The sequence below is a fragment of the Elgaria multicarinata genome, chromosome 1 (genome assembly GCF_023053635.1).
Source record: "Elgaria multicarinata webbii isolate HBS135686 ecotype San Diego chromosome 1, rElgMul1.1.pri, whole genome shotgun sequence".
In the NCBI taxonomy this organism is placed as follows: Eukaryota; Metazoa; Chordata; class Lepidosauria; order Squamata; family Anguidae; genus Elgaria; species Elgaria multicarinata.
In genome coordinates, this window is record NC_086171.1 from 110,503,956 (window position 1) to 110,528,256 (window position 24,301).

Consider the following 24,301-nt stretch of genomic DNA (forward strand, 5'->3'; position numbering starts at 1 on the left):
CCAGTTTATGAGAAATCCTCCAGCCTCCCTCTCCCTGACACCTGTGCTAGACAGGCAAAAAAAGCCCATCTAGCTGAAATGCAGAGCAGGAGGAGCATGGAGGTGAGGATTGTCTCTGCCACTCCTCCTTCTCTTCATTGCATGGCCAAGTTTGGAGGCTTATGGGCAGCCCCGCAGGATTGCACCTTTCAGCTGGAATCCTGTACCCACTTACTTGGAATTCAGACCCATTGAACTCAATAGAACCTCTGAGTGAACATGTATAAGGCTGTGTTGTTACTTACTTACCTGCATTTGTTAATTGAGGTGGTCTGGGTGTAGCAGAGGCCATGGGGGTTTTCAGATCTCTCTCAGAGAAGTAAATTCAACCTTGCATGCATCCTATCTGTGCTGCAGAAAGATCTGCAGCCTGTGTTTCCCTGGTTTCAGAATTCCAGTGTTAGAAAAGATAGCATCTACTTAACTGCCCACAGTTCAACTATGGAATTTGATATTCTTCCTGGTCTGTCTCCCCCCCCCCCCCCCGCACCACCACCTACCTCTTCTTTGTGACATTTTTGTTTTCATACTAGAAGATTAGGAAAATGCTTCCCAGAATGTGTTCATGGGGGCGGCTCAGGGGCAGCGGCTCAGGAGCATTTATATCTTAAATACATTCTGGAGTTTCCAAAACAAAGAAGTGGGGGAGCAGAAAGAAATATTTGACCAGCTTTCTCTGACCAATAAACAATAGCAAGACTAGAAATATAATGTTTCTTTCACATTCACAAAGTAACTAATTTAATGGACAAGGTACACCTAGCCAGGGTGGGGCTGGAGTGACTATAAGGGCAATGGAGATCACTGTAAATCAGTGTCAAACAATAAAAGCTTATGTGGAAGTAAGTCTAGAGGATGTTCCACACTGCTTTATTCCAGTGCTCCCCAAGAGTGTTAGGAATATATTTCCACCTCTTTTGTTAGGCATGTGACCATTGTTCTGACCTCAAAAACAAACAAATTCTTACAGGTGGATGACTCAGGAATCAGCTGTAGCCTCACTTTTGCTCGGGCTTGATCATACAATGCAAATTTAATAACGTGCTATCAATTGTCATCTGGCTTGATCTGTGTCCCCCACCCTCCAAATTTTCATAAATATGTAGTCTTTGGGTTTAATCAAGGGCCCCCAAATTGATACATCTGAATATGACAAGCAGTTGAACACATTTAAATAAGTTGTTGAAGGTATCCTATGAATTTCATAACAATGTAAATTATTATTATTTTTAACGTGCTGAGTGCCCAAATGCTTGGCAATCATCCCAGCTGTGTTGCACTCATTACCCACTTGTATTAGTCCAGTGAATAATCACGTACAGTCTTCTTATTGGACAGAATACTTTCTGCACATTTTTTCTTAGATGTCTATAAGTAAAAGTGCTCGTTATCAATCCCCCCGCCATGGGCACTGCTTCCTGTATGCACAGACCAATGTGTGAGCTTGCAAAAACTATTCCTTCCGCTCACACAGCATTGGTGTTCATGTGTGTGTGTACATGGGCCATTACGGAGAACTGGAAGCCTGTGCACCCTTCTTGTATCTACATCCAGTCCTCCCACTTGCCTGGGTACAATGAACCCCGTGCCAACATCTCCATGTGTAAGAGGCTGCACTTATATGAACATAGATTATGCCATTGCTTAACAATATGGACATATTAAAAGTGAACATTCAAGGAAGGAGCCTGGAATAACCTCAAGGAGGTAAGTTTCCTGTAGTCTTCTCCTTCACGGTTCTCCATATTTTTCCAGAGTACCATATTTACATGAGAATCAGAATTAGTGCCCACCAGAGCCACGAAGTAGGTGAGTGAGAATTTCATTTCAGTTTGATTTTAATGAGAATTTATCAAACTTCACAACATTCTTCATATTTGGGAGAAAGAACTTCTAATGAAGGAGAAGGTAAAACTGCCAGATTCACCCATCTCCACCACTGGGTCCTGCTAGTTCATTCTGGAAGAATCCCCCCCTTCAGATTCCCCAGGTTTGTCTTATACTACTAGTGCTGGGTTGAAAATTTCAACCATTCCATTTTTGACATTTTGTGGGTGGGGGTGGGGGAATGAAACCTCCAGTGAGAGAGATTAGGAGAGGTGGACATTTCAGAGAATTTTCTCCTTGGGGAGGGGACAAGGTTTCCACGTACTTTTTAAAATGTAGTCAGTTGTTGAAGGGTCTTCTGTCTTCCTTTTTATTTTTTCAAAACACCTCCGGCATTTATAGAAGCTCAGGTATTCTTTCCGACTGCTTATTGTAGAGGGTGAGGTCACATGGTCTCCAATATGAATTGCTGGGAAGGAGGGTGTTTTTGGAAAAACTAAAAAATAGGAAGAAGCCCCTCAGCAAATGGCTACACTTAAAAAAAAGGTATGTGGAAACCTTGGCCCTCTCCCCAAGGAGAAAATTCTCCAAATTTCACCCCCTCCCATGAAAGAGGCAGAAAAAGCAATGCATTGTTCACAGGGAGAGAGAAAGGCCGTAGCTAGACCTAAGGTTTATCCCAGGATCATCCCGGGTTCGTCCCTGCCTGAGCGCTGGATGCCCTGTGTGGCACCTAGATGAACAGGTTTGACCCCAGGACAATCCTGGGATAAACCTTAGGTCTAGCTACAGCCAAAGTTCCCAAAATAATGGGCAGGATTCAGCCCAGCACTATATACTATGGCCATGACAGATGATATTATTATATCACATTCAAGATTAGCAGCAGCCTTCTGTCTTCTTCAAATTGGAAAATATAGCCAGTTGAGGCAAATGCATGACATAATATGGCATCTTGAAAAAGGCAAGGCCCCTGTCAAGTCTCTTAGGTGAAGGGACAAGTAATCCATCAATAAGAAATGTCACTTTGCATTGACAGGAACATTCAGATTTATGACTCAAGGGTTACAGAAGCATCTTACGTTAAGTTGCTTTTAGTTTTGTTTTGACTGGCTTTTGTATTAAAAAAATGCAATGTGTTTGTCTAGCTCAGCTGCCACCCCTTTCTGGCCAAACATGCAATATCAAGGATGTTATTCATTTTCAGAGAGGGGGAAAAGAATGAATCCCACAGCATTTCTTTTTAATAACTGTTCAGCTACAAAATTTTATTGGTATCCTTTTATGTTCCCTCTAGAGGATGTAATGCACAAAAGCATTGCCACGGAACATATAAAATTACAAATGAAATTTATTGTAAAAAGTAGAATGTCTTCTAGACTGGTGTCAGTATTTATTTTCATTCATAAAACAAAGCCAAAAAAACCAAAAAACAAAAAAAACTGCAGGTATAATATATTCATTTGTCAGCAAGTTCATGGGTGTAAATTGCCATCCAACGTTATTGACTGATATAAGACAGATATTGAAAAGACAATTTAAATTTACTCTTCCAAACATAAACTGTTCCACAAAAGCACTGTAAAAACTCCTTCATGGTTGGTTTGTTTGTTTGTTTTCTGTTGTGCTTCACACTTATGGTTAACTACATAATTTGGTTGTGTCATAATCCACTGTGTTTGGCAATTTGGCATTGAAGGCCTGCAAAGCAGATTGAATCCTCACCACCTCACTGGTAGATAGTTTGAGTCTATGACGCAGCAGGCAGGAGAAAAGGTCTAGACGACGTTGGCCAGGTGGAGAGAGTTTATTTACACGATCCCGTATCTCTAGGAGCTGCAAGAGGGCTGAGTCCTGGGATCCCTGAGTATAGGGGTAGTCCAGTTGCAAAATCAAGTCCCGGATTGCTTCCGGGTCAAAGTGCATGCTGTAGCCGAACACTTGGATGTTGTTGATTTTCATGTAGCCCAGGTTCCGGGAGGGGTCGATAAACTCCAGGGGTTCATAGTAGATGCTTTCATTGCCATTGGGGCCATTGGACTTAATACGACTCCGCAAGTAGATGTGGACTGTTTCAAAAAATGTCTTCCACTTGTTGCCTAGAGTCAGCGTCCAGTTATAACACTGAAGGGGTAAGTCTAGTTTAGTCCGCTCCCAGTCTGGGAAACTGTTTTCATTGACAGGCATAAACCAACTCTCGGAGTGGCTACCTCCAAAAGGATTGACATAAACAGCCAGGACAGGCTCCAAGGTGCTGTTCTTTGTGAGGCAAATTTGAAGAGAGAGACCCAATATCATATGGACCAGGCTAGATTTGTACTTGTTACTCTTAAGGGTAAGGAGCATCCGTTTGCGCCAGGAGGGGTCAAACCAGCTATTCAGACGCATGTCGTTGCTGATGAAGATTGCATGGACCTCAATCCGGCGGTCCATTTTCTGCAGTAAATACTTCATCTCCAAATCCTGGAGGTCAGTCTCAAACCCAATGTAGTGTTCTGTGGAGTCTGCCACTTCAGGCTTGCAAAGCCCTTGGCTCAGCATGTACCCAGTGTTACAGGTCCCACAGCGGGTACGGTTATCAGGTGCACAAGTTAAGCAGGCAGAACCATCTCCCACAATGCATGGCAAAGAGCCAAGGCAGGCAACTTGGTCATTCGGACATGTGCATGAGTGAGTCTCTTCAGAAAAGCTGCCCAGGAGGCCATTTTCATTGCAGTAAAGAAAGGACTGGATGCGGTTCAACCAGTAGGTAGAAGATCTGTGAAGTAAAGACGAAATTAGTGAATCCAAAGTGAGATGCAAAGTGAATAATACAGTCGAGCTATTTTTAAACTCATTTTGAAGGATAAAACTTTATTTGACATATTGGGAATACCTGCTGGCATGATTTTTAGTAAATAAAATACCCTTTCTGCAGTGCAGTGATTAAAAGGATGAGGCACCACATAGAAAATTCCTGGTTTTAATCTTACTCAGCCATAATTTATGGGGGGGGGGGGGGGAGTGTGAAGCCTTAGACAAGCCATTATCTCTCAGTCTTCACACACACACACACACACACACACACACACACACACACACACACACACACACTACAGTAGGGGAATAATAATTCTGACCAAACTTGCAGGTCTACTGTAAGGATACTGTTATAATGTGATGTAATTGTGGCATGCAGAATACACCATTATATACATAGCTCTTTGAATGAAAAATCTCCAATAAAACATGGGACATGCGGATATCAGTTTCTAGCCAACAAAGACCCCCACCCCACCCCCACCCAGATTCAGGTTATTCCAGGGAACCAAAGTAAATTGTGGAGATTCTTCATCTCAGACCACTTCTATGATAACCCTCTTGGGGCTGAATTTTACACGTTAAGGGCACAATCCTCTGCATGTTTATGGAGAGAGAAAAAAGTCCTACAACTAGCATTTCCCATGGCTGGCTGGGGAATGCTGGGAGTTGTAGAACTTTTTTTCCTGTCTAAACATCTATAGGATTGTGCTGTAAATAATGTGACATGAACATTCACCTCTTTTTCAATGCAACCCAGGACCCTGATGTAGCAATTATAGCTCCTCTCTGATGTTGAGTTGGGAAGCTGGACACTTTCCTCGTCTAGGGTTTGGTTTTCTTGGATTATTTTGTTTTATTGGGGTTTTTTTATTCATGTGTTGTGGAAGTATAAAGTGTATAGAAGTCAAGAGCAGGCTATACCCCATTCAAGTGGGAACGAAGTCCTCCACTCCAGATGAAGACCAAATTTGCAGCACACATTTTGTTTTGTAAATATGTTGTGCAGATTTGTGCATGTTGTCCATTTTGTTACACCTCCAACTGCCAGGATTTCCCAGTAGTGAGAATAAGAACAAGCTATCTCCCCCAGTCCCCTAACATACATACAGAATGCTAAGATTTACTGACGTCGTTTCAGGCATCATTTTCTGAATGTTAGAACGATGTTACAATATTCCTATTGTTGAATGGATGAGCATTGTCTGCACAGTTTTTCCATGTGCAGAACAGATTAAGATATCCCTTTATGTTTCTGTCATCCCATTTTCCTCCTTTCAAGCCCAAAAATTAGACGACAAAGGAAGCTTACAGTGGAATATGGGCAGGGAGAGTTTCCAGGAAAACAGACCATGTGGATATGACATACTCTGACAATGGTTGAGAAAGGCAGAGATCTTCATTGTATTTTGCATTTTCCAGGATTCTTGTCCCAGTCCTAGAGATTCATCGATTGTCAAATGGCATAATTTGGCTATGGCTACATTGGATTCTGTTTATTACTGATGAGGACTTTCGTTCTTCAGCTGCTCAAAAAGTGCTGTGGCACATTAAATACAACAGGCCAAACACCACATTGATTTTAGAGATGAGCACATCAGCACTGAATGGTTCCAGCATTTGACTTGAAGGAATTCTGCCTTTTCTTCCTCACAGCAAATGAGTTGTCAACAAGAGAAGCATACGACAATGCAAGAAATGTATATTCGAGCTAATTACTACTAAATCTGAGTAGTGAAGTCTTTATATAATGGATGAGCAACCTTATCCATGCCTGCCTTGCACCCCACTCGCCAATCCCCCACCAGTCAGGTGCCCCAGTTCATCCCATGGTGTAAGGCACCACTTTGTCCTTTGGTGCCTGGTGAGCAGCAGCAGGGGGTCCATCCCCTCAGTGAGCTGCCATTGCAAAAAGTGGTGGCTCAGGCTTTTCTGTTAATAGACCATTTACTCTTGTAATGTTGCATAGATGGCTCATTTATGCAGCACTCAGTTTACCAAAAACATGTGCTGCCATTTCTCTGAAAAATGGTGGCTCAGCGAAGGAACAGGCAGTTGCTGAGCTCTAACAGACCACACAGCACTCAACTGTCGGGAGTCCAGTAAATGTGGCAGCTTGGAGTCTTGTGATATCCCTAATACCTCTCCCCCTAGTCACACATCTAAATTAAAGTATGTTGCAGGCATACCATGTGAGGGTCCATGCACATAATTCCATCCCTATTTTTTGTGGAGGAAGGAGTTGCACTATGCTGAATCATTCATTCCACTACGTAAAGATTTCACAGGGTGGGCTAATTGAACTAGGCCATAATCAGGTCAGTCTATCCCAAGTAGGGCTGTGCTCCACTTTGCTTCGGAGCGTAGACGCGATAGCGAGGCAGCCTGAATCGCCTCCGGAAAAGGCAGAGGAAAAGCGAGTCAGGGGGGCTGTGAATCGAGGCGAAGAGGATCGCCTTGATCCAGAGCTCCGAACACAGGTAAGTGGGGGGGGGGAGAGGGACTCATCTGGCACTGCTGCCGCCACCACAGTCCCTGTAGTGATGGCAATGGAGCCAGGTAAGGGGGCAGGGAGGAGGGAGGCTTACCTGTGTCCATTGCGGTCTGTCACAGGCTTCAATTAAGGCCCCGGTTGAAGCTGGAAGTGAAGGCCAAGGCCTCTTCCGGCTTCAAGCTGGGGCCTCAATTGAAGCCCACGATGATGGACACAGGTAAGGGGGTGGGGGTTGGCTTACCTGGCGCTGGCGCCTCTGTTGTCCATGTGGCGAAAGAGCCGGATCTCGCTCCACGGAGTGGAGCGGGGGACAGCCGGATCGGCCTGAAGAGGATCAGGATTGGGGGGGTCTGTGCACAGCCCCAATCCCAAGTAAATTGGAAAGGATTTTATTCTTTATAGCATGAAAAATTTACATATATTTTATGAAGTTGATAGCACCTCATATAGATACAGAGTAGGGGTGTGTGGTGCAAGTCTGCTCTCCCCTGAAAGAGCAGAGCTCTGATGAGGCAATTCTTAGCTCTGAGTTTTGGAGTGATTCTGTCTCTTCACACTGCTGGATTACCCATTGGAGGTCCATTCTGTTTTTTGGATATCCACTCTATTATAGCCTATGGGAATTAAGCAAAATGCTTACGTCTCCCTCATTTTTAAAGATAAAGAGATGAAACTTGGCACTGTGATAGCTCTTAAGTAGGGATGTCAACATGCCAAGTTTGAAGCAGACTGATTTATCACTTGAATAAACGGCTGGTGTGGATTAGTCCCTTGTGGTCTATTGGGTTCATGATAAAGATTTCTTTCTTTTTCCACTCAGGCCTTCAAATTGATTAATGTTTCAGAGCCTGGGCCTCTTGGTTTTAAAAGGTATATTCTAAGTATGTTTTAGTTTTGAATAGTTTATGTTTTATATTGCATTTTAACACTGCATTTGTTTTGTGAGATGCCCAGAAAACTAGTTATGTGTCATGTGGCAACTATATAAGAACACACATACATGTATCCAAAGGGATATATTCGATAAAATGTATTTTTATAACGACGAAATTTTTTCAAGAAGATGTAACAAACTTAAAGAACATCTCCAACAAGGTGGATTACAATATCAATCAATCAACACTAATATCCAGGCATACCCTCCTTTATGACGCAAAGGCTAAATCTTTGAAAGAAAACCAGATTCCATTTGTTGTGAACTACCATCCTGCTGCCCCTAATTACCACCAGGAAATGAAAAGTAGTCACCCTTTTATATCCTATCATGCCCCTTTAACAGAAGCCTTTAATTCTCCACCATGCATCACATTCAGAAAACCACCCAATTTGGGTAAATTGTTAGTTAAAGCTGGCCTTAAACAAGATATTTGCAACCCACGATCACACCAATGGAAATCCGTGCATTTCATTGCCAGCAGCGAACTCCAAGAAACCACCTCTTTTAGGAGCACAGTTACTAACAAAACTTATTGCATTACAATAGTAGTAATTTGCACTTCTGACTAATGTGATTTCTTTAATTGAATATTTTTTTAAAAAAAGGATGTTGCATGCAATATCTAGGGAAAACTACAACAGACCTAAGAACAAGATTTCATAAAAAATCTGCATTTAGGAAAGGTGAACTCACCTGCATCCGATCCGTCAGACACTCACTCTACTGCCACCATCCATCCCTGTTCAGTGGGCTGCGAGAGCTTCCTTTGAGGCTCAGCATGGCCTGATGAATGCTTGGTAGCTGTCTGCCCTAGCTCTGGAAATTTCTCATTTACCCCCTTGTGTAAATGGCAGACATAAAGGCCCTATTTATGCAAAAGTAAAGATGCACCTGACTGGGTCTGGGGTGGGGGGCAGACACCAGGGAATCCATCGGACTCAGTTGGGCACCCGCAACATTCCTATCTGCAATTCTTACCAAAAACTAGAGCAGCCTGTTGCAATGCATTTTAACTCACCTGCACACAGTTCCTCTGATTTGCAAACAAAGGACACTGACATCCTTGACAAAAGGAAAACTTCTGGATCTATATACTCAGAGGTCTTAGTCCAAATAGACTTAATCTAGAGTAGGGTGACCATATGAAAAGGAGGACAGGGCTCCTGTATCTTTAACAGTTGCATAGAAAAGGAATTTCAGCAGGTGTCATTTGTCTGCCTGCAGCACCTGGTGAAATTCCCTCTTCATTACAACAGTTAAAGCTGCAGGAGCCCTGCCCTCTTCTATATCTGGTCACTCTGCTATAGGTCCTGAATCTTTAAATGTTGTGTTGAAGAGGAAATTTCACCAAGTACTGCATGCATACAAATGACACCTGCTGAAAATCCAGTGTCCGCCCAGCCAAAGGCTTGGGCAGGACGCCGGTTGTTGCAAGGGGGAGGAGCAGAGTAAAGGCACCCCTTGTGGTGTGGAAACGTAGGCCACGTGAGGTAGGGTGGGGCTGTGCCTATAAAAGACAGCCCAAGGCATCGGCCTCTTTCATTTTCGGCTCCCAACTTACTTCTAGTATGGGAATAGCCAGTCACTCCCTTTGGAGTGGGGGGGCTGAGTAGGAATTTTTCCATTCTTGATGGTTTTGCCTACTTCATACTGGAAGTCTTACGTTAGAGGGTAAGTAATTAGGTTGATTCGTGGCAGGGATATGTGCAGGAATTGGCTATATTAGATAGGGACGGTGAGCACTCTGGCACCTTTTGGTGATTGGCATAGCCAGAGGACCTGTTCCTCGGGGGCTATGCGGCTCACGTGTCAGGATATGGTATGCCTTTGGAGACCCTCCTGTCTTCACCTACTTGCTGTCATTATGGCAGTTGGCAGGGGTGTCATAGGGCGGTCTCCCCACACTTACAAAGTGTCACATAAGTAAAGAGCCTGATTTCCCGACTCCTTGCTTTGGAGAGTGGCTCGCCCATAAACCAGGCGAGTGACCTGAGATAAGGACGTAATTCCTGCACTGTCACATACAGATCCAGGGAGGGATGAATCTATCTAATTATTAATAAAGAGGCCCTAGTTTAATCCAAACTCTTGTGTCCCTGTCTTTATTCTATGCCTCCACTTCTACTTGCAATTCCCTTTTCTATGCAGTACCTGGTGAAATTTCCTCCAGGAAACTATGGTCACCCTAATCTAGAGGATAATCCATAAGCATTCTATCAGTCATACCTTAGTTTTTCCCCACCCTTAGGAATTATCATCTCCCAACATGCCAAACTGCCAGAACATGATCCAAAACATTTCACTCTAAATATATTTTTAAACTACTCCATTGTTAATCTTTCTTTCTTCCTTTTATATGGCATTTCTTTATTGAGTTGCAAATTATCCTTCATCTCAGAGCTTTCAATAATACACAAATGGGCTTAAATATAATTGATTAATTAGTGGATTTATTTGTTAAAAGGCAGGTGGCAAATTGCCTAAAAATTCTTTAAATGAAAAACTATCCTACCAGCTAAAGCAAAGAAACATATTTCTTATTAATGCATTTCATTTATACTCAGTGGAAAATGCCCCTAATCTGCACATCTAAAGACCTTGGACTCTCCCAGTCTATAGCAAAAACACCTGCCTTAATTAGCCTGTGACCTTCATGTTATTATCTTGTGCAGATCTTCTGCTGGTTATCTGAGGTCTGGCAGAGTGATAATGCCTTAACGCTTCCCCAAGATGTCAGAGCATTAAAAAAACCACCACACTTTAACCTTTAAAAAGGTAGTTTTCATTATTTTTAATTAAGCTCATCAAACTTAAGTACCATATCAGTCAGATAAGGAGCAGCTGTTTGTGAAGCTATCATGGTGCGTTCTTATCTTCTTAACAACAGATTTGCCCTCCTTGGTTGCTTATTGATTAAACAAAGTCACATACAAATTGTGAGCCTCCTAGAAAGTCCATTGCTTCTCCTTCTGGGGAACTTGGCATTTATTATCAAATTTCTCTATTTGGATGTTTTACATAGAAATGCTTTTTCCTTAAAATGCCCTGTGAAAAGGTAGACATCAATACACAGCAAGCATGGACTCCAAGGCCGTATGCCCCCCCCCCCCCCGGTACTTTCAACAGCATGGAAGTTTCTCCAGTGTTCTCCTTCCCATGCAATTTGGCAATGTTGACAAAAGAGATGCTTATGAAATTTGGTCCATCTAAATCTCTTGCTGGAGTTTGGTATTTGAAATTATCTCATTCCAACTTACCAGTGGTACGACACCCCCACATGAGGACCCATTCACTTGATCCCTTTCAACTGTCTTTAGTTTCTTTTTTCTTTTTTAAGAACTGCCAGGCAACCACTGACAACCACTTTCTGGCCAATTCCTGCAACCCATGATGAAATGGTTCTACTGGGTTCAGATGACATGTCAATCCAGCATGGGTTGAACAACAAGCCATGGGCTGTCAGGGCGGCATCTTGCCCCAAAATAAGCCAGACTGCAGGAAGTGATCAAGACTTCTATGCCACAACTACCCATCACGGCTAGTTACCCATGATGGGTTGCCGCGCGGTATGAACCTAGTCAGAGTGGATCCATAGAACAATAATGGAATGGAACAGGAGAAATCAGCTCATCTCTAGCTGGAAGTCCAATATCATCTGATACGAGTCCACACTGTGCCTTTTTCCCATGATAGCAGGAGCAACACTGGAAGCAGGAGCAACACTGGCTTGGGAAGGAGATGTGGCCTAGAATCCCTCCACATGACCTCAGGTTTCTGAATTTACTGAGTGCCATGGGAAGGAGCCACACTGCAGAGGCCTGAGCTACTGGACTATTCCTCTTTTTCTTTTCTTTTCCCCCAACATACTTTTTCACGACTCTTTTCTGGCTCCAGGTAATATTCCCACCATACACACCTGAAAAAATATATATCTATTTTAAGCTGCTGGTAGAATTAACTGATTTTTTCTGGATACATAATTCTCCCTTCATGGGGAATATATATATATATATATATATATATATATATATATATATATATATATTATATGAAACTACCTATAATAGGTTCTCTATGTGAGAACATAAGAAGAGCCATGCTGGATCAGACCAAAGGTCTATCTAGTCCAGCAGTCTGTTCACACAGTGGCCAACCAGCCATCAGCCAAGGACCAACAAAGCAAGATATGGTGCAGCAGCACCCTCCCACCCATCTTCCCCAGCTACTGGTGCACACAGGCTTACTGCCTCGAATACTGGAGATAGCACACAAGCATCAGGGCTAGTAGCCATTGATAGCCTTCTCCTCCAGGAATTTATCCAACCCCCTTTGAAAGCCATCCAAATTGGTGGCTTTCACTACATCTTGTTGTAGTAAGTTCCATAATTTAACTATGCAATGTGTGAAGATTCTGAATGGTTCAGAACCCTACAGACTGGGCCCACTAAAAAAGCCAAACGAAAAGAATAGTCTGACCCATTGTTGAGGGTCCAACTTAACAACCCATAGTATAGGTTGGCTGGACAGACACCAAGGCCACATCTACAACTTGTGTCAAATTATTACGAATGTGGAATAAAAAACAGGATATAATACTATGAAAGCAGTATATGGAATGTGAATTGTGCCCCAACAGTTACCAGTGCACTTCAATACCGCTATAAAGCAGTAGTGTAGATGTAGCTTAGATAACATTGTGTTAGCCTTAGGCCTCAAACAGAGAACTGGTTTGGTTTAGAGCAGTAGTTCCCAATTAGCTAAGTACTGAGGACCCCTTGTTTTTCAAATGCCAAGCCATGGTCCCCCTAACTTTTGAAAAAAATGTTATCTCTATGGTAGTTACCTGTGCGAAGCAATTTTTTGGAGAAAATAAGGGGTAGCCCCTAATAAGCAAAGGTTTTTAGGTAAAAAAACAGACCATAAAATTTGTGATATTATCACGCAAAAATGACAATGATTTAGATAGGAATATAAAGACGAATTTAACTTTACCAACATCTAGTTTACAATTGAACAAATTATGACATGTCTAGCAGCTACTAAACCTAAATGTGATGGGAGAAATCATGCCTCTTTTTGTCCCGAACAATCCCTTCCACATCCAGTTCAATATTTCCTACTTTTAATCTCAAATCTGGATCAACATCGAGCCGATTTCTATGCTTTTTCTTCATATAATAAAATGTCTAAAACGTTTGTTCACAAAGATATGTGGAGCAAAAGGGAACTAGATGTTTCAAAGCTTTTTCACCTAACTTCTTATAATCAGGAAAAACCTTCACCCAGAATTGGTCCAGTCTATATTCTTTGAAAAATGATTTCAATGAACCATCACAAGTCACGTAAACAAGTGCATATTGCTCATCTGCAGATAGAGTTGTTTGTTGCACATCACCACATTCAAAAGGATTCCTTCTCCATGAGTTTTCAGGATTAGGTGCAGGGAAGTAATCTCAGAAGTTAGTCGCTAAATCATGCAGGTGTTCAGTGATGTTTTATTTTACTTCTGGTAGGAATTTGTTGTCAGTGAACTCCAGAAATGAATGGTGAAAATGTGAATGGTGCCACGGACCCCTGGGTGGGTTACGCTGACCCCCTGGGGTCTACGGACCCCCAACTGGGAACCACTGGTTTAGAGGGTCTTTCTTTGGGATACTTTGTATAGCTGAGAAAATCTTGCACAAAGTTACAAGGGTCAGTAATGGATATAATACCACAGAAATGGCATTCTACACTGCAATCGATAACACATGACAAAACTTACAAATGCAGCATTTTTGTTAACCAAAAGGAATATATTACATTGGACAGCCCTTGAAAAAGACTCCTAGACTTTACTTTCTTCCAGAAAGGATATTCTTTCTTCATTGCCATTTGTTTATGTTGACTAATACTACAGGGAGTAAGGCTTAACTGGTCCCCCAAAGCAGTGTTAATAAGATTTTGCTTTTACTTAGTACGTTTTATTGACAGGAATGTGTAATCTTTAAAAAGGCAGCACACTCAGGCACCTTTTAAATTTCTTCAGAGTGGGAAGCAACAAGAAGCTCTTGAAAGGATTAATTGAATGTATCCGCTTCTCATAGCGATTTCTTAAAAGCTACCATTAATAGCAGGGAAATGGATTTGAGAAATCAACATTCACTGCTTTCAGAAAAAAAAATCCATTAAGGAATATGTTGTTCTGACAGGTAAAAATATGGAGACAACATTTCCAAGTCTGCCATGGCATATATGTATATGTTATGTGGCGGTTGCGGGATGGGACTAAATCCTATTATATGTGTGAGCCTCCACAAAGTTGTTTTTAATGGTCCTTGAGGACTTTTGATGATAAACTGGAGTTCCTTGGGGAAGATCCAGCCCTGAGCATGATGATTTTGCATCTGTGACTCAGTGATGTCCATAAATATGTAGCATTTAGTACAGCCAAATTCCTTGTGATATGCCTGCAGTTGCATGCAAGGGCCAAAGGGATAAATGTGAAACAACATTAAGGGCTCAATCCTATGCATGTTTAGAGCGGAAGAGAAAAAGTGCTACAACTCTCAGTATTCCCCAGCCTTTTGGCATTTGAGATAAACATTCAGAGCTCCACCAGATAAGCATTTTATTGCACGGTCATTGCTGGGCACTCTCAGATTTTCACGGGTCCCTCTCACGATGTCATCTGCTTCCCGCCCCTTCTGGCCTTCCTTGTGCGACAAAAAAACCCTCAGAAAGTCCAATGTATTTTTAAACATGGAAGTTGCTGCTATCTCCTGCTGTGTGCAGGAGAAGCAGTGCGATTAGAACAGCCAACTGAATGGGTCTTGTGCACATTGCTTTCTTCCTCTTTCTAAACAGGAAGTAACAAGCAATGAAAATAGGAGTGGAGAAGTGACTTTAGGGAAGTGTGTTTCCCCTCATCTGATGGAGCTCTCAGGATTTTGGATTTTGGACCCCAGGACCATCTTCAGCCAGCACCTCCTTCCATTTGTGTGTGTGTGTGTGTGTTTTGTTGCTTAAACACACACACACACAAGCACACGCAAACACACACACACACGCACACACAAGCATCCAGGATCTCTAAATAATTTAAATAAAACCAACACAGAAAAAAAGTTAAGACGAAAGGAAAAGGAAAAGCCTCTGACTTTTCCCCCTGAAATACTTTTAGAATTTTTCCAAATTACTCAAGAAAGTGGCTAAACAATAATAACTCTAAAAACAATAACAACAACTATTATTATTATTATTATTATTATTATTATTATTATTATTATTATCGAAAAACTCAATGAATGTATGAACTAATTCCACTGAACTTTATTGCAATTGTGTCATGTGTCATCCTAAACAAACTTATTATGGGATAGGCTTCCATGATCCCATACCATCAGATGTGTGAAGTAGTGCACTGAGTTGGTTGGGGCAAGGGTGTGGATGGTTGCTTATGTTTATGTGTGTGAGAGAGTGTGTACACACATCCAGGAGGAGAAAAGAAAGGTTTTGCTAATTTGCCAGGTGCGACCAGATGTGTTGCATTTCAAGAGAAATGCATCTGACAATGTGAGATGAGGTCCCCGAAAAATCTTAATTAGCCTTTAAAGTGCCACTGGCACTGGTGTGTGTGTATACACAGACACATATCTTCAGCTGAAATTTGCTGGGTTGTGTGTATGTGTGTGTGTGTGTGTGTGTGTGTGTGTGTAATTCCCTCATTCGGGAAGCAGGTGTGATAAGAACACCCAAACAGGAGAAAGGTTAGGAAGGCAATAATGTGGACGGAAGGTGGATAATTGCAGTCTATTATTGAAGAATCACTAGCTGAAATGATAATCCCAGAGCTTCAACACTCCCCTTACCCTGCTGTGGATTTCCTGCTGGGCAGAGTGAATTTCATTGAATAGCAATGAATCCCTGTATAAAGGTTATGTCCTCAGGCACAAATCTTGTGCCCATTAGCTTGCCAATCAGAAATCCAATATATCCGACTGCTTTTGATGTCCTGCTTACACTCTCATTGGTGAAGAATGGCGGGCCTGGGTTTCTGTTTAATGAACATTCCAAGCAGCACAAAAGATTTCACTTGGAATCCTCTCTGGTAATTGCTGCCTATGATATCTTCTTGCAATGTTGTATTTGTTTCACAGATAGGTTTGTTGCAAATGAGGAATGCAGTATTATATAAAAATAAAACTTTTATTGCCTCAAACAAACATTGCTTCTAACTAACTTCTCTCCAGCCCTGACTGACTCCTGAGAGTGCTGAGTCACTGACTGCTGTGTCACCTCCTGATTGGGCGAGTATTCCTTCAATCAAAGTCTGTGTCCCTGACTTCCTCTTCCATCTAACTTCCTGTGTGTCTCACTTAGTTCTACCTATTGATACATCTTTCCTTTTTTTATTTTAACCAACAATACATTACAACTCCCATTTACCCCCCCCCCCCAAAAAAAAGTTAAACATAGTCTTGTAGATGGTGTGGCTTCTGTACCAGGCGACCTGCTCGAGTTCTTACTTGTTTTGCTATAGGTGATGTAGTTTCTCTGGGGTGATAAGCGGTATCATGGGTATCCCTAGGATGTGAGGACATTTCAACTATCTCCCCAGTCTCTCTGGCAGGGGATTCCGAATGACCTCTTTCCTGGAGGCCAGACTGTGAAGTGGGTGCTCTCTCCTCCTGGAATTGCTGTTCTTGGTTGTGGTTCTGCACACCTGCATTTGATACTAGTTGGCTGCTCCTCCGCAGATGTCTACGGTTTCTTCTGAAGACTTGACCCTCTGGTGTCACCACCTCAAATGACCATGTGTTCACTTGCCTTTGTACTTCTGCCTTTCGCCATTCCTTGTTCTCTTGCCCTGATGGCTGAATCCAGACTTGCTCACCACTGTGTAGATCAGGTAGATCTTTGGCCGACTTATTATAATAATGGGCCTGTCTAGATTTTTGTTCTGCTATAGAGTCAGCTCGTCTGTTATGGATTTCTGGCTGCAGCAAATTTCCTCGCATTGGAAGTAAGGTCTTAGTTCTTCGACCCATGAGACTCTGAGCTGGACTCGCATCCAAGCCTTGTGATGGGGTGTTCCTGTGGTCTAAGACAGCTAGATATGGATCTGTCCCAGCTTTCTTGGCTTTAACCAAAATACGCTTTGCTGTCTTGACAGCTGACTCAGCTTTCCCATTGCTCTGGGGATAGGCCAGTGACGATGTCTGATGATCAAATTCCCACTGTGCTCTGAAGGCCCTAAATTCTTCAGACACAAACTGAGGGCCATTGTCTGAAAATAAAACATTGGGTATTCCATAACGGGCAAAGTGTCCTTTAAGCTTTCTGATAATTGTTCGAGATCGGGTATCTAGCAAGGAGTCTATCTCCCAGAAATTGGAATAGTAGTCCACCGTTATGAGGTAGTCTTTGTCTTGCAACTTGAATAAGTCTACTCCTACCTTTTCCCAAGGCCTCTTTGGAATCTCATGTGGGTGGAGTGTTTCTTTTTGCTGTCTGTTACCTAGAGAATTGCAGATCTCACATTGTGCCATGTAAGTTTTCAGCTGATCATTCATGCCAGGCCAATATACGCATTCTCTCGCTCTCCTCAGACAGCTCTCAATTCCCATATGTGAGGAGTGTATCCTTTTCATTATGTCCAAGCGCATTGCCTCTGGGATGATAGCTCTGTTTGCCCTAAAGAGAATTCCATCTTGCACACTGAGCTCCTCTCTCATTGAGAAATAGGGTGTAGCTTCCACTGGTAGCTGATGTTTGGTCTCTGGCCAACCATCCAGGACAATGTGTTTAACTATCTGTAAGTTGGTATCCTGCTCTGTGCCTTCCTGTATTGCTTGTAGGCGTGGCCGTGAAATGGGTAGATATTGCAGCATATTTATTGACTCTATGTCCTTTTCAACTGAACCATCTTCACTGGGCTCTGAGAGATATGCTCTGCTTAATGTGTCTGCCATTACCAGGTGCTTGCCTGGATGATATTGGATCTGTACATCATACTTTTGCAATCTCATCAATATCCTTTGAAGCCTCTTTGGGGCACTCAATAATGGTTTCCGCACAATGGTTTCCAGTGGCTTGTGGTCAGATTGGACATGTACTGTCTGTCCAAAAGTGAGCTGGTGGAAGCGTTCCCTCCCAAAAAGGACAGCTAACAGTTCTTTTTCAATTTGTGCATAACCTCTCTCTGTTTCTGACAGTGCTCTACTGGCAAAAGCAATTGGTTGTTGTTTTTGTAAAAGGGCCGCTCCAAGCCCCTTTTGTGAGGCATCACATTGTAGGACTAGCTGTTCTCCTGGGCTGTAGTACTTCAGTACAGGGGTCTTGGATATAGTATCCTTAATTTTATGAAATGCTTGCTGATGACTCTCTGACCATTCCCATTCTACTTCTTTGTGTGTCAACTGTCTGAGTGGCTCACAGTCAGCTGCTAACCCTTTACAAAACTTCACCAGGTAGTTTACCATGCCTAAGAATCGTTGCACACCTTTCACATCCTCGGGTCGTGGCATCTCTTGGATTGCCTTAACTTTTCCAGGGTCCACCTTCAACCCATCTGCAGTCAGCAGGTGGCCAATGTAAGGTACTTCTTTCAGTCTTAATCTGGCCTTATCCTGATTCAATTTGATGTTCCTCTCTCTGCACCTCTCCAGAAAATGGCACAACTTTTTGTCATGATCCCTTGTTGCTTCTATTATCGTATCTCCTTCTCCCACAATTAGGATATCATCTGCGATTATCTTCAGGCCTGGGATGTTCTCTAGCTCTTGATTCAACCTGCGTTGAAACACTTCTGGGGCAGGGCTGATGCCCATTGGCATTCGTAACCAGCGGTATCTGCCAAAAGGGGTTGCAAATGTGGTCAGGTAGCTAGATTCCTTATCCAGTTCTATGTGCCAAAATCCATTTTTCACATCAAACACTAAAAAAACCTTGGCTCATGATAGGTCACATAGAACATCGTCAATGGTTGGCAGGGGATAATGACTGTGTTTTAATGCCTTATTTAAAGGTTTAGGGTCAATACAAATACGGAGTTTTCCAGAGGGTTTCCATACAATGACCAAGCTGCTGATCCATTCTGTGCTAGTCTCTACTGGAGCAATTATGCCTTTGCTTTGAAGGCTTGCTAGTTCCTTCTTCAGTGGTTCCGCCAGTGCCATAGGAACTCTCCTTTTAGGGATCTTTACTGGTTCTACTGAAGGACCTACCTCAAGTTTCAATTTCCCTGCCAAATGTCCTTCCCCTTCAAAAACATCCCCAAAATCTTTCAGTATTTTCTCCATAGTCCAAATCCTGGACTGGTTCTGCTCACTGGCTTGTACAGCATTCAGGATGTTCTTATGTTGCACGTGAATCAATTGCAGAGCTTGGACTGCTTTGCTTCCTAGCAGTGGTCTGTGGGCATTCCCTTCCACGATGATGAACTCTAAGCGATAGAGTCTATTATTCTTTGGATTGCGAATCTTTAGCCTGCACTTCCCCACAGGTTTCAGGGTACTGCTATTGTACATAATGAGCAATTGGCCACATGGTTCCAGATCTGTTTTCTTGTCTATTAGAGCTAATGGCAGCACATTGCAGGTGGCTCCACAATCCAGTTGGAAACGAACTGGGTGTTTGTTCAACAACATAGTGGCAAACAATGTGGTGGGGTAGGTTACCTTCTTTCCTGTATTCCCCACTATGTGGACATCATGATTCACTGGACCCAAAGTGAGGCTTAAAACATCCTCACAGTTTTCAGACTCATAGCTTTCATTCTGTATTGTTCTCACAGCCAGCCTATTAGGTTTCTTCTCACTCTTGGACTGACTTTGGAAATGGTTGGGTTTGCCACAACCTTTACACTTCTGTCCATATGCTGGGCACCTTTCTTTTCTCTTTTCGTGTTGTTTCCCACAGAACGTACACTGTATTTTAGGCAGTCGTCTCTGAGGCTGCCGGCCCTGCTCATTATACTGACTTGACTGGTGTTGGACTGCATGCACCTGCACCTCATGGGTGCCGTCTAATGTCCTAAGCCTCTCTTTAGTAGCTTCAGCTGCCCTAGCAATCTCCAAACAACGAGTCAGTGTTAAATCTGGCTCCCGCTACAGCCTCGCATGGAGATGTTGGTCTGTGGTCCCACAGACAATTCTGTCTCTGATGAGGGAGTCTGTGATAGCCCCAAAATTACAGGTTGTTGCCAAAGTCCTTAGTGCAGTAACATAAGCATCCAGTCTCTCTTAATATCCCTGCTGCCTCATAAAGAATTGATATCGTTCCATTGTTTCATTTTGTTTAGGTATGCAGTAATCATCCAGCCCTTTTACTAGCTGTTGCAGAGTAGAAGTTGTACTAAACCCAAGAGTTTTGCACATCTCTCGCCCCTTTTCTCCAATCAGATAATATAATAACTTTACCTTTTGCTTTTCTTCCTCTTTTGTGAAGGCAAGATCCAGGTACAATTCAAACTCCTCTTTCCAGTTCTGCCAAGCTTGAGCCAGATTAGGCCCAGTGAAATCCAGTGATGGGGGGGGGCTTTCAAACCTCGCTCCATAATCCAAAATCTCAAGCTGTTTTTTGTTGTTGTTGTAAATGGGTCCTGTTAGACTTCTGACACCATGTTTCAAAGATAGGTTTGTTGCAAATGAGGAATGCAGTATTATATAAAAATAAAACTTTTATTGCCTCAAACAAACATAAGCTTCTAACTAACGTCTCTCCAGCCCTGACTGACTCCTGAGAGTGCTGAGTCACTGACTGCTGTGTCACCTCCTGATTGGGCGAGTATTCCTTCAATCAAAGTCTGTGTCCCTGACTTCCTCTTCCATCTAACTTCCTGTGTGTCTCACTTAGTTCTACCTATTGATACAGTATTCTCTTCTCTCCCAAGCCCAGCAGTTAATGTTTGGCTGCTGAGATTTTCAACAAGCAGAGAAGCTTTCCTTTTGGATTATAAAAACAAGACAAGTGTAGACGGCTGCACATATGCTCTTCCTTTGATGAGTCATCGTGCATCCACCGTGACACAGAATGTGGAAAGACCAATTCTAACACTAATCTAATGTTTTCCACAAATCAGCCTTGAAGCCGTAGATCCAGAACTGATTTTACAAAGAGTTTAAAGAAACATTGATCCTTCTCAAACACTACATGTTTGGATAAGCTGAGGGGGAAACCCCATTTAAGCCTATGCGCAGGTTTTTAGAGCAGATGTTGGAGATTCAACTAAAAAATTCTAATAAATAGCCAAAAAAAAAAAAAAATGCCTCAAATCCATTTTTTCTGTCTTTCCCCTCAAGTCTCCATTGACTTTTTCCTCTGGTTCCATCCTCTTTTCAGCTACCTTTCATCTCTTTCCCGAGACCCTTAGCTTTTCTACTTCCTTGTGGCTTCTTTCCAGTGCTGAGATTGTCCCACAAAGCTACAGTCTATAGGGCCTATGTGAGAATTTAATCTCAGCCAAATGATAACATTTCTTTCCCTCACAAAACAGGACTACAAACACTCTGATAGTTTTGAGCAGTTGGAATGTTCATGAATGTTCAATGGCATCACACCAGGGCCTCAGCTAGACCTATGGAAGGGTGAGGATCTCACGATATTGTTATTGTGAGATCTTCCCCTCTGTTTACATGTGGCGTGTGATGTCCTCGGAGGAACAGGACATCACGCCCACCATTTTGATTGTTTTTTCCTTAAAGGAGAAGAGCGCAGGAACACTCATGCACAAATTGTAAGTTTTTTTTTATTTAAAACAATTTTTCTCGCTCACCCCACCCCACCCCCGATGGGCGCAGAGCTCCTATGCATGGTTCCCAGCTCCTCACGAGTAACTGCGAGGAGCTGGGACGAACCACAACGCCCGCCCACATGTTCCATGGTCTCAGGATCATCCTGAGACCGTGGAAAAAGCAGGCTACAACTGTAGAGCGATATCCCAGGGAAAGGAAGGGATAATTCCTCCCTGCTCCCGGGATCGCCTGTGCATCATATTGACGCACAGGACGATCCTGGGGCGATCCCTGGGATATCGCCCCATCTAGCTATGCCTTAGGTCATCCAACTGTGACATATGATTATATTATCATGCTGTGAATCCCCCCCTCCACATATTTATTTATTTATTACATTTATATACCGCCCCATAGCCGAAGCTTTCTGGGTAGTTTACAAAAGTTAAAAACAGTGAACATTAAAAACAAATATACAAAATTTAAAACCACCAAAAGTTTAAAAAGCAATGATATCCATTTAAAACAACTATTCTTGGGTCAGTTAAAAACTCAGCATATGCTGTTAAATGCTGTTAAATGCTTTGGAGAAGAGAGAAGTCTTTACCCGGCACAGAAAAGATTACAATGTCGGCGCCAGGTGAGCCTCGTTGGGGAGATGGCAGCCAATGAAGTGGAGGAAATGTCAGCTACAGCTTTTAGCAGTGCCATGAGATCACAATTCATTTTATTATTGATTACATTTATATCTCATCTTTTTTCCTCTTGCAAGGAACCCAGGGTGGATTACATGGCCCTCCTCATCTCCCTTTAGACCTTACAACAACCCTGTGAGGTACATTAGGTTGTGATGCAGTGACTGGCCTTAAGTCACCCAGTGAGCTTCATGGCTGGGTGAGGACTAGAACCCATATTTCAAGAGTCCCAGTCCAATGCTGTAATCACTATACCACACTGGCGCTCATAACATCTACTATATGTATGTATATATATATATATATATATATATATATATATATATATATTTGAGACACGATATATACAACAGTGACTTAAACCATGGACAAATTTTGAATTGTAATAAAGGGTTTACTTGCAGAGAATTTCATCTCCTCTTTCATTTTCTTTTCACATTTAGATGGCAATGTAACAATGTACATGTAGTGTTGCCTCTAAATATAACATCCGTTCAGAAATGAAATGGATTTCCCCCCTAAGGTGGACTTCTACACTGAATGAAAAGAAAGGGATAGTATATCATTATGGATTAAAATAATAATAATAATAATAATAATAATAATAATAATAATAATAATAATAATATAAAGGCTTACGAATAATAGGAACAAGAGAGATAGCAAGTGACATTTAGAAATGTAGGACACTATACATTTTAGTTCTTTTCACTTGTCTGATCAAATAGGAAAAATGGAAATTAAAGCCGCCTAGTCAAAGGAAATGCTATTTTGCACACAAAATAAATTCATTTCAATGGTCTGCTGGGGGATCTGCCTTCCTGCTCTTTATAGATATCATTGATTGCTGTATGTAGCATGACAACAAAAATCAGTAATGCTGCCTTTATATTTGCAATGACCAGAATTTACCATATTAACAGGGCAAATGGGGTGTGTAATTTGGTTACGTAGAAAACAAAGGTATCTGTTTCAAATTAGTTCTCTCTCTCTCTCTCTCTCTCTCTCTCTCTCTCTTTTTTTTTTTTTTAAAAAAAAGCCCAACCAAATCAGTACATTCCAGAACTCTGCTGGCAGGCCAAGTGATTATTTACATGCAGCATTTCCCAACTTGGTGCCCTCTCCAGACATGATGGACTTCAACTCCCATGAGCCCCAGCAAACATGCCCAACGGTCAGAAATGCTGGTAGTTGAAGTCCAACACAAAAATTGGTCTAGAAAGGGTGAGAGTGAGAGGTCAGAACGGCTCCTGATGTTGCAATAAATGAGGAAGCCCCATGTGAAGGAACTCCCTATTTATTTATTTATTTATTTATTTATTTATTACATTTCTATACTGCCCAATAGCCAGAGCTCTCTGGGCGGTTCCCTATGGTGCTAAAGCTCTATGAAATGGGATGAGCTGCAACAATCTAAGCACACATGGGAGGTCCAGTGTTCCCACTGCCAACTAGGGATGCATGCTCAGAAATATTTGTTTTGTTTCCTGTTTCTCATTTCGCTACTGGCTTTCCCATTTGTTCATTTTTATCCATTCATTACTGACTCATTTGTTTTGCTCCTCTTTCATTACTGTTTCATTCATTTTCCATTTCTTCTCTGTTTCATTTCCGCATTCATTTCAATGGTGACCCAGCCTTCCTTCTGACACCTCTAAATTTGGATTTTACCATCCAAATGGCAATCTTCAGATTTTGTACTAAGAAAGGAGTCTTGTTTTATAAGCAATTTGGTGTCCTCTCCTCTAAGCTCCCCCATTGTTTTATGCTTCCGATTGGACAGTTCCTTCATGGG

The 24,301-nt window shown here is 42.2% G+C and overlaps 1 protein-coding gene across 2 annotated transcripts in view; it reads right to left on the reverse strand.

The window, feature by feature from the left end:
- Positions 1 to 3,125: 3,125 nt before the first annotated feature.
- BRINP3 (BMP/retinoic acid inducible neural specific 3) overlaps positions 3,126 to 24,301 on the reverse strand; it is a 297,011-nt gene continuing 275,835 nt past the window's right edge. For both annotated transcript variants that reach the window (XM_063134905.1, XM_063134914.1), the window contains exon 8: positions 3,126 to 4,624. In XM_063134905.1, coding sequence (XP_062990975.1) covers positions 3,508 to 4,624 — 1,117 coding nt within the window. In that variant the 3' untranslated portion in view covers positions 3,126 to 3,507. The remainder of the gene's footprint in view (positions 4,625 to 24,301) is intronic.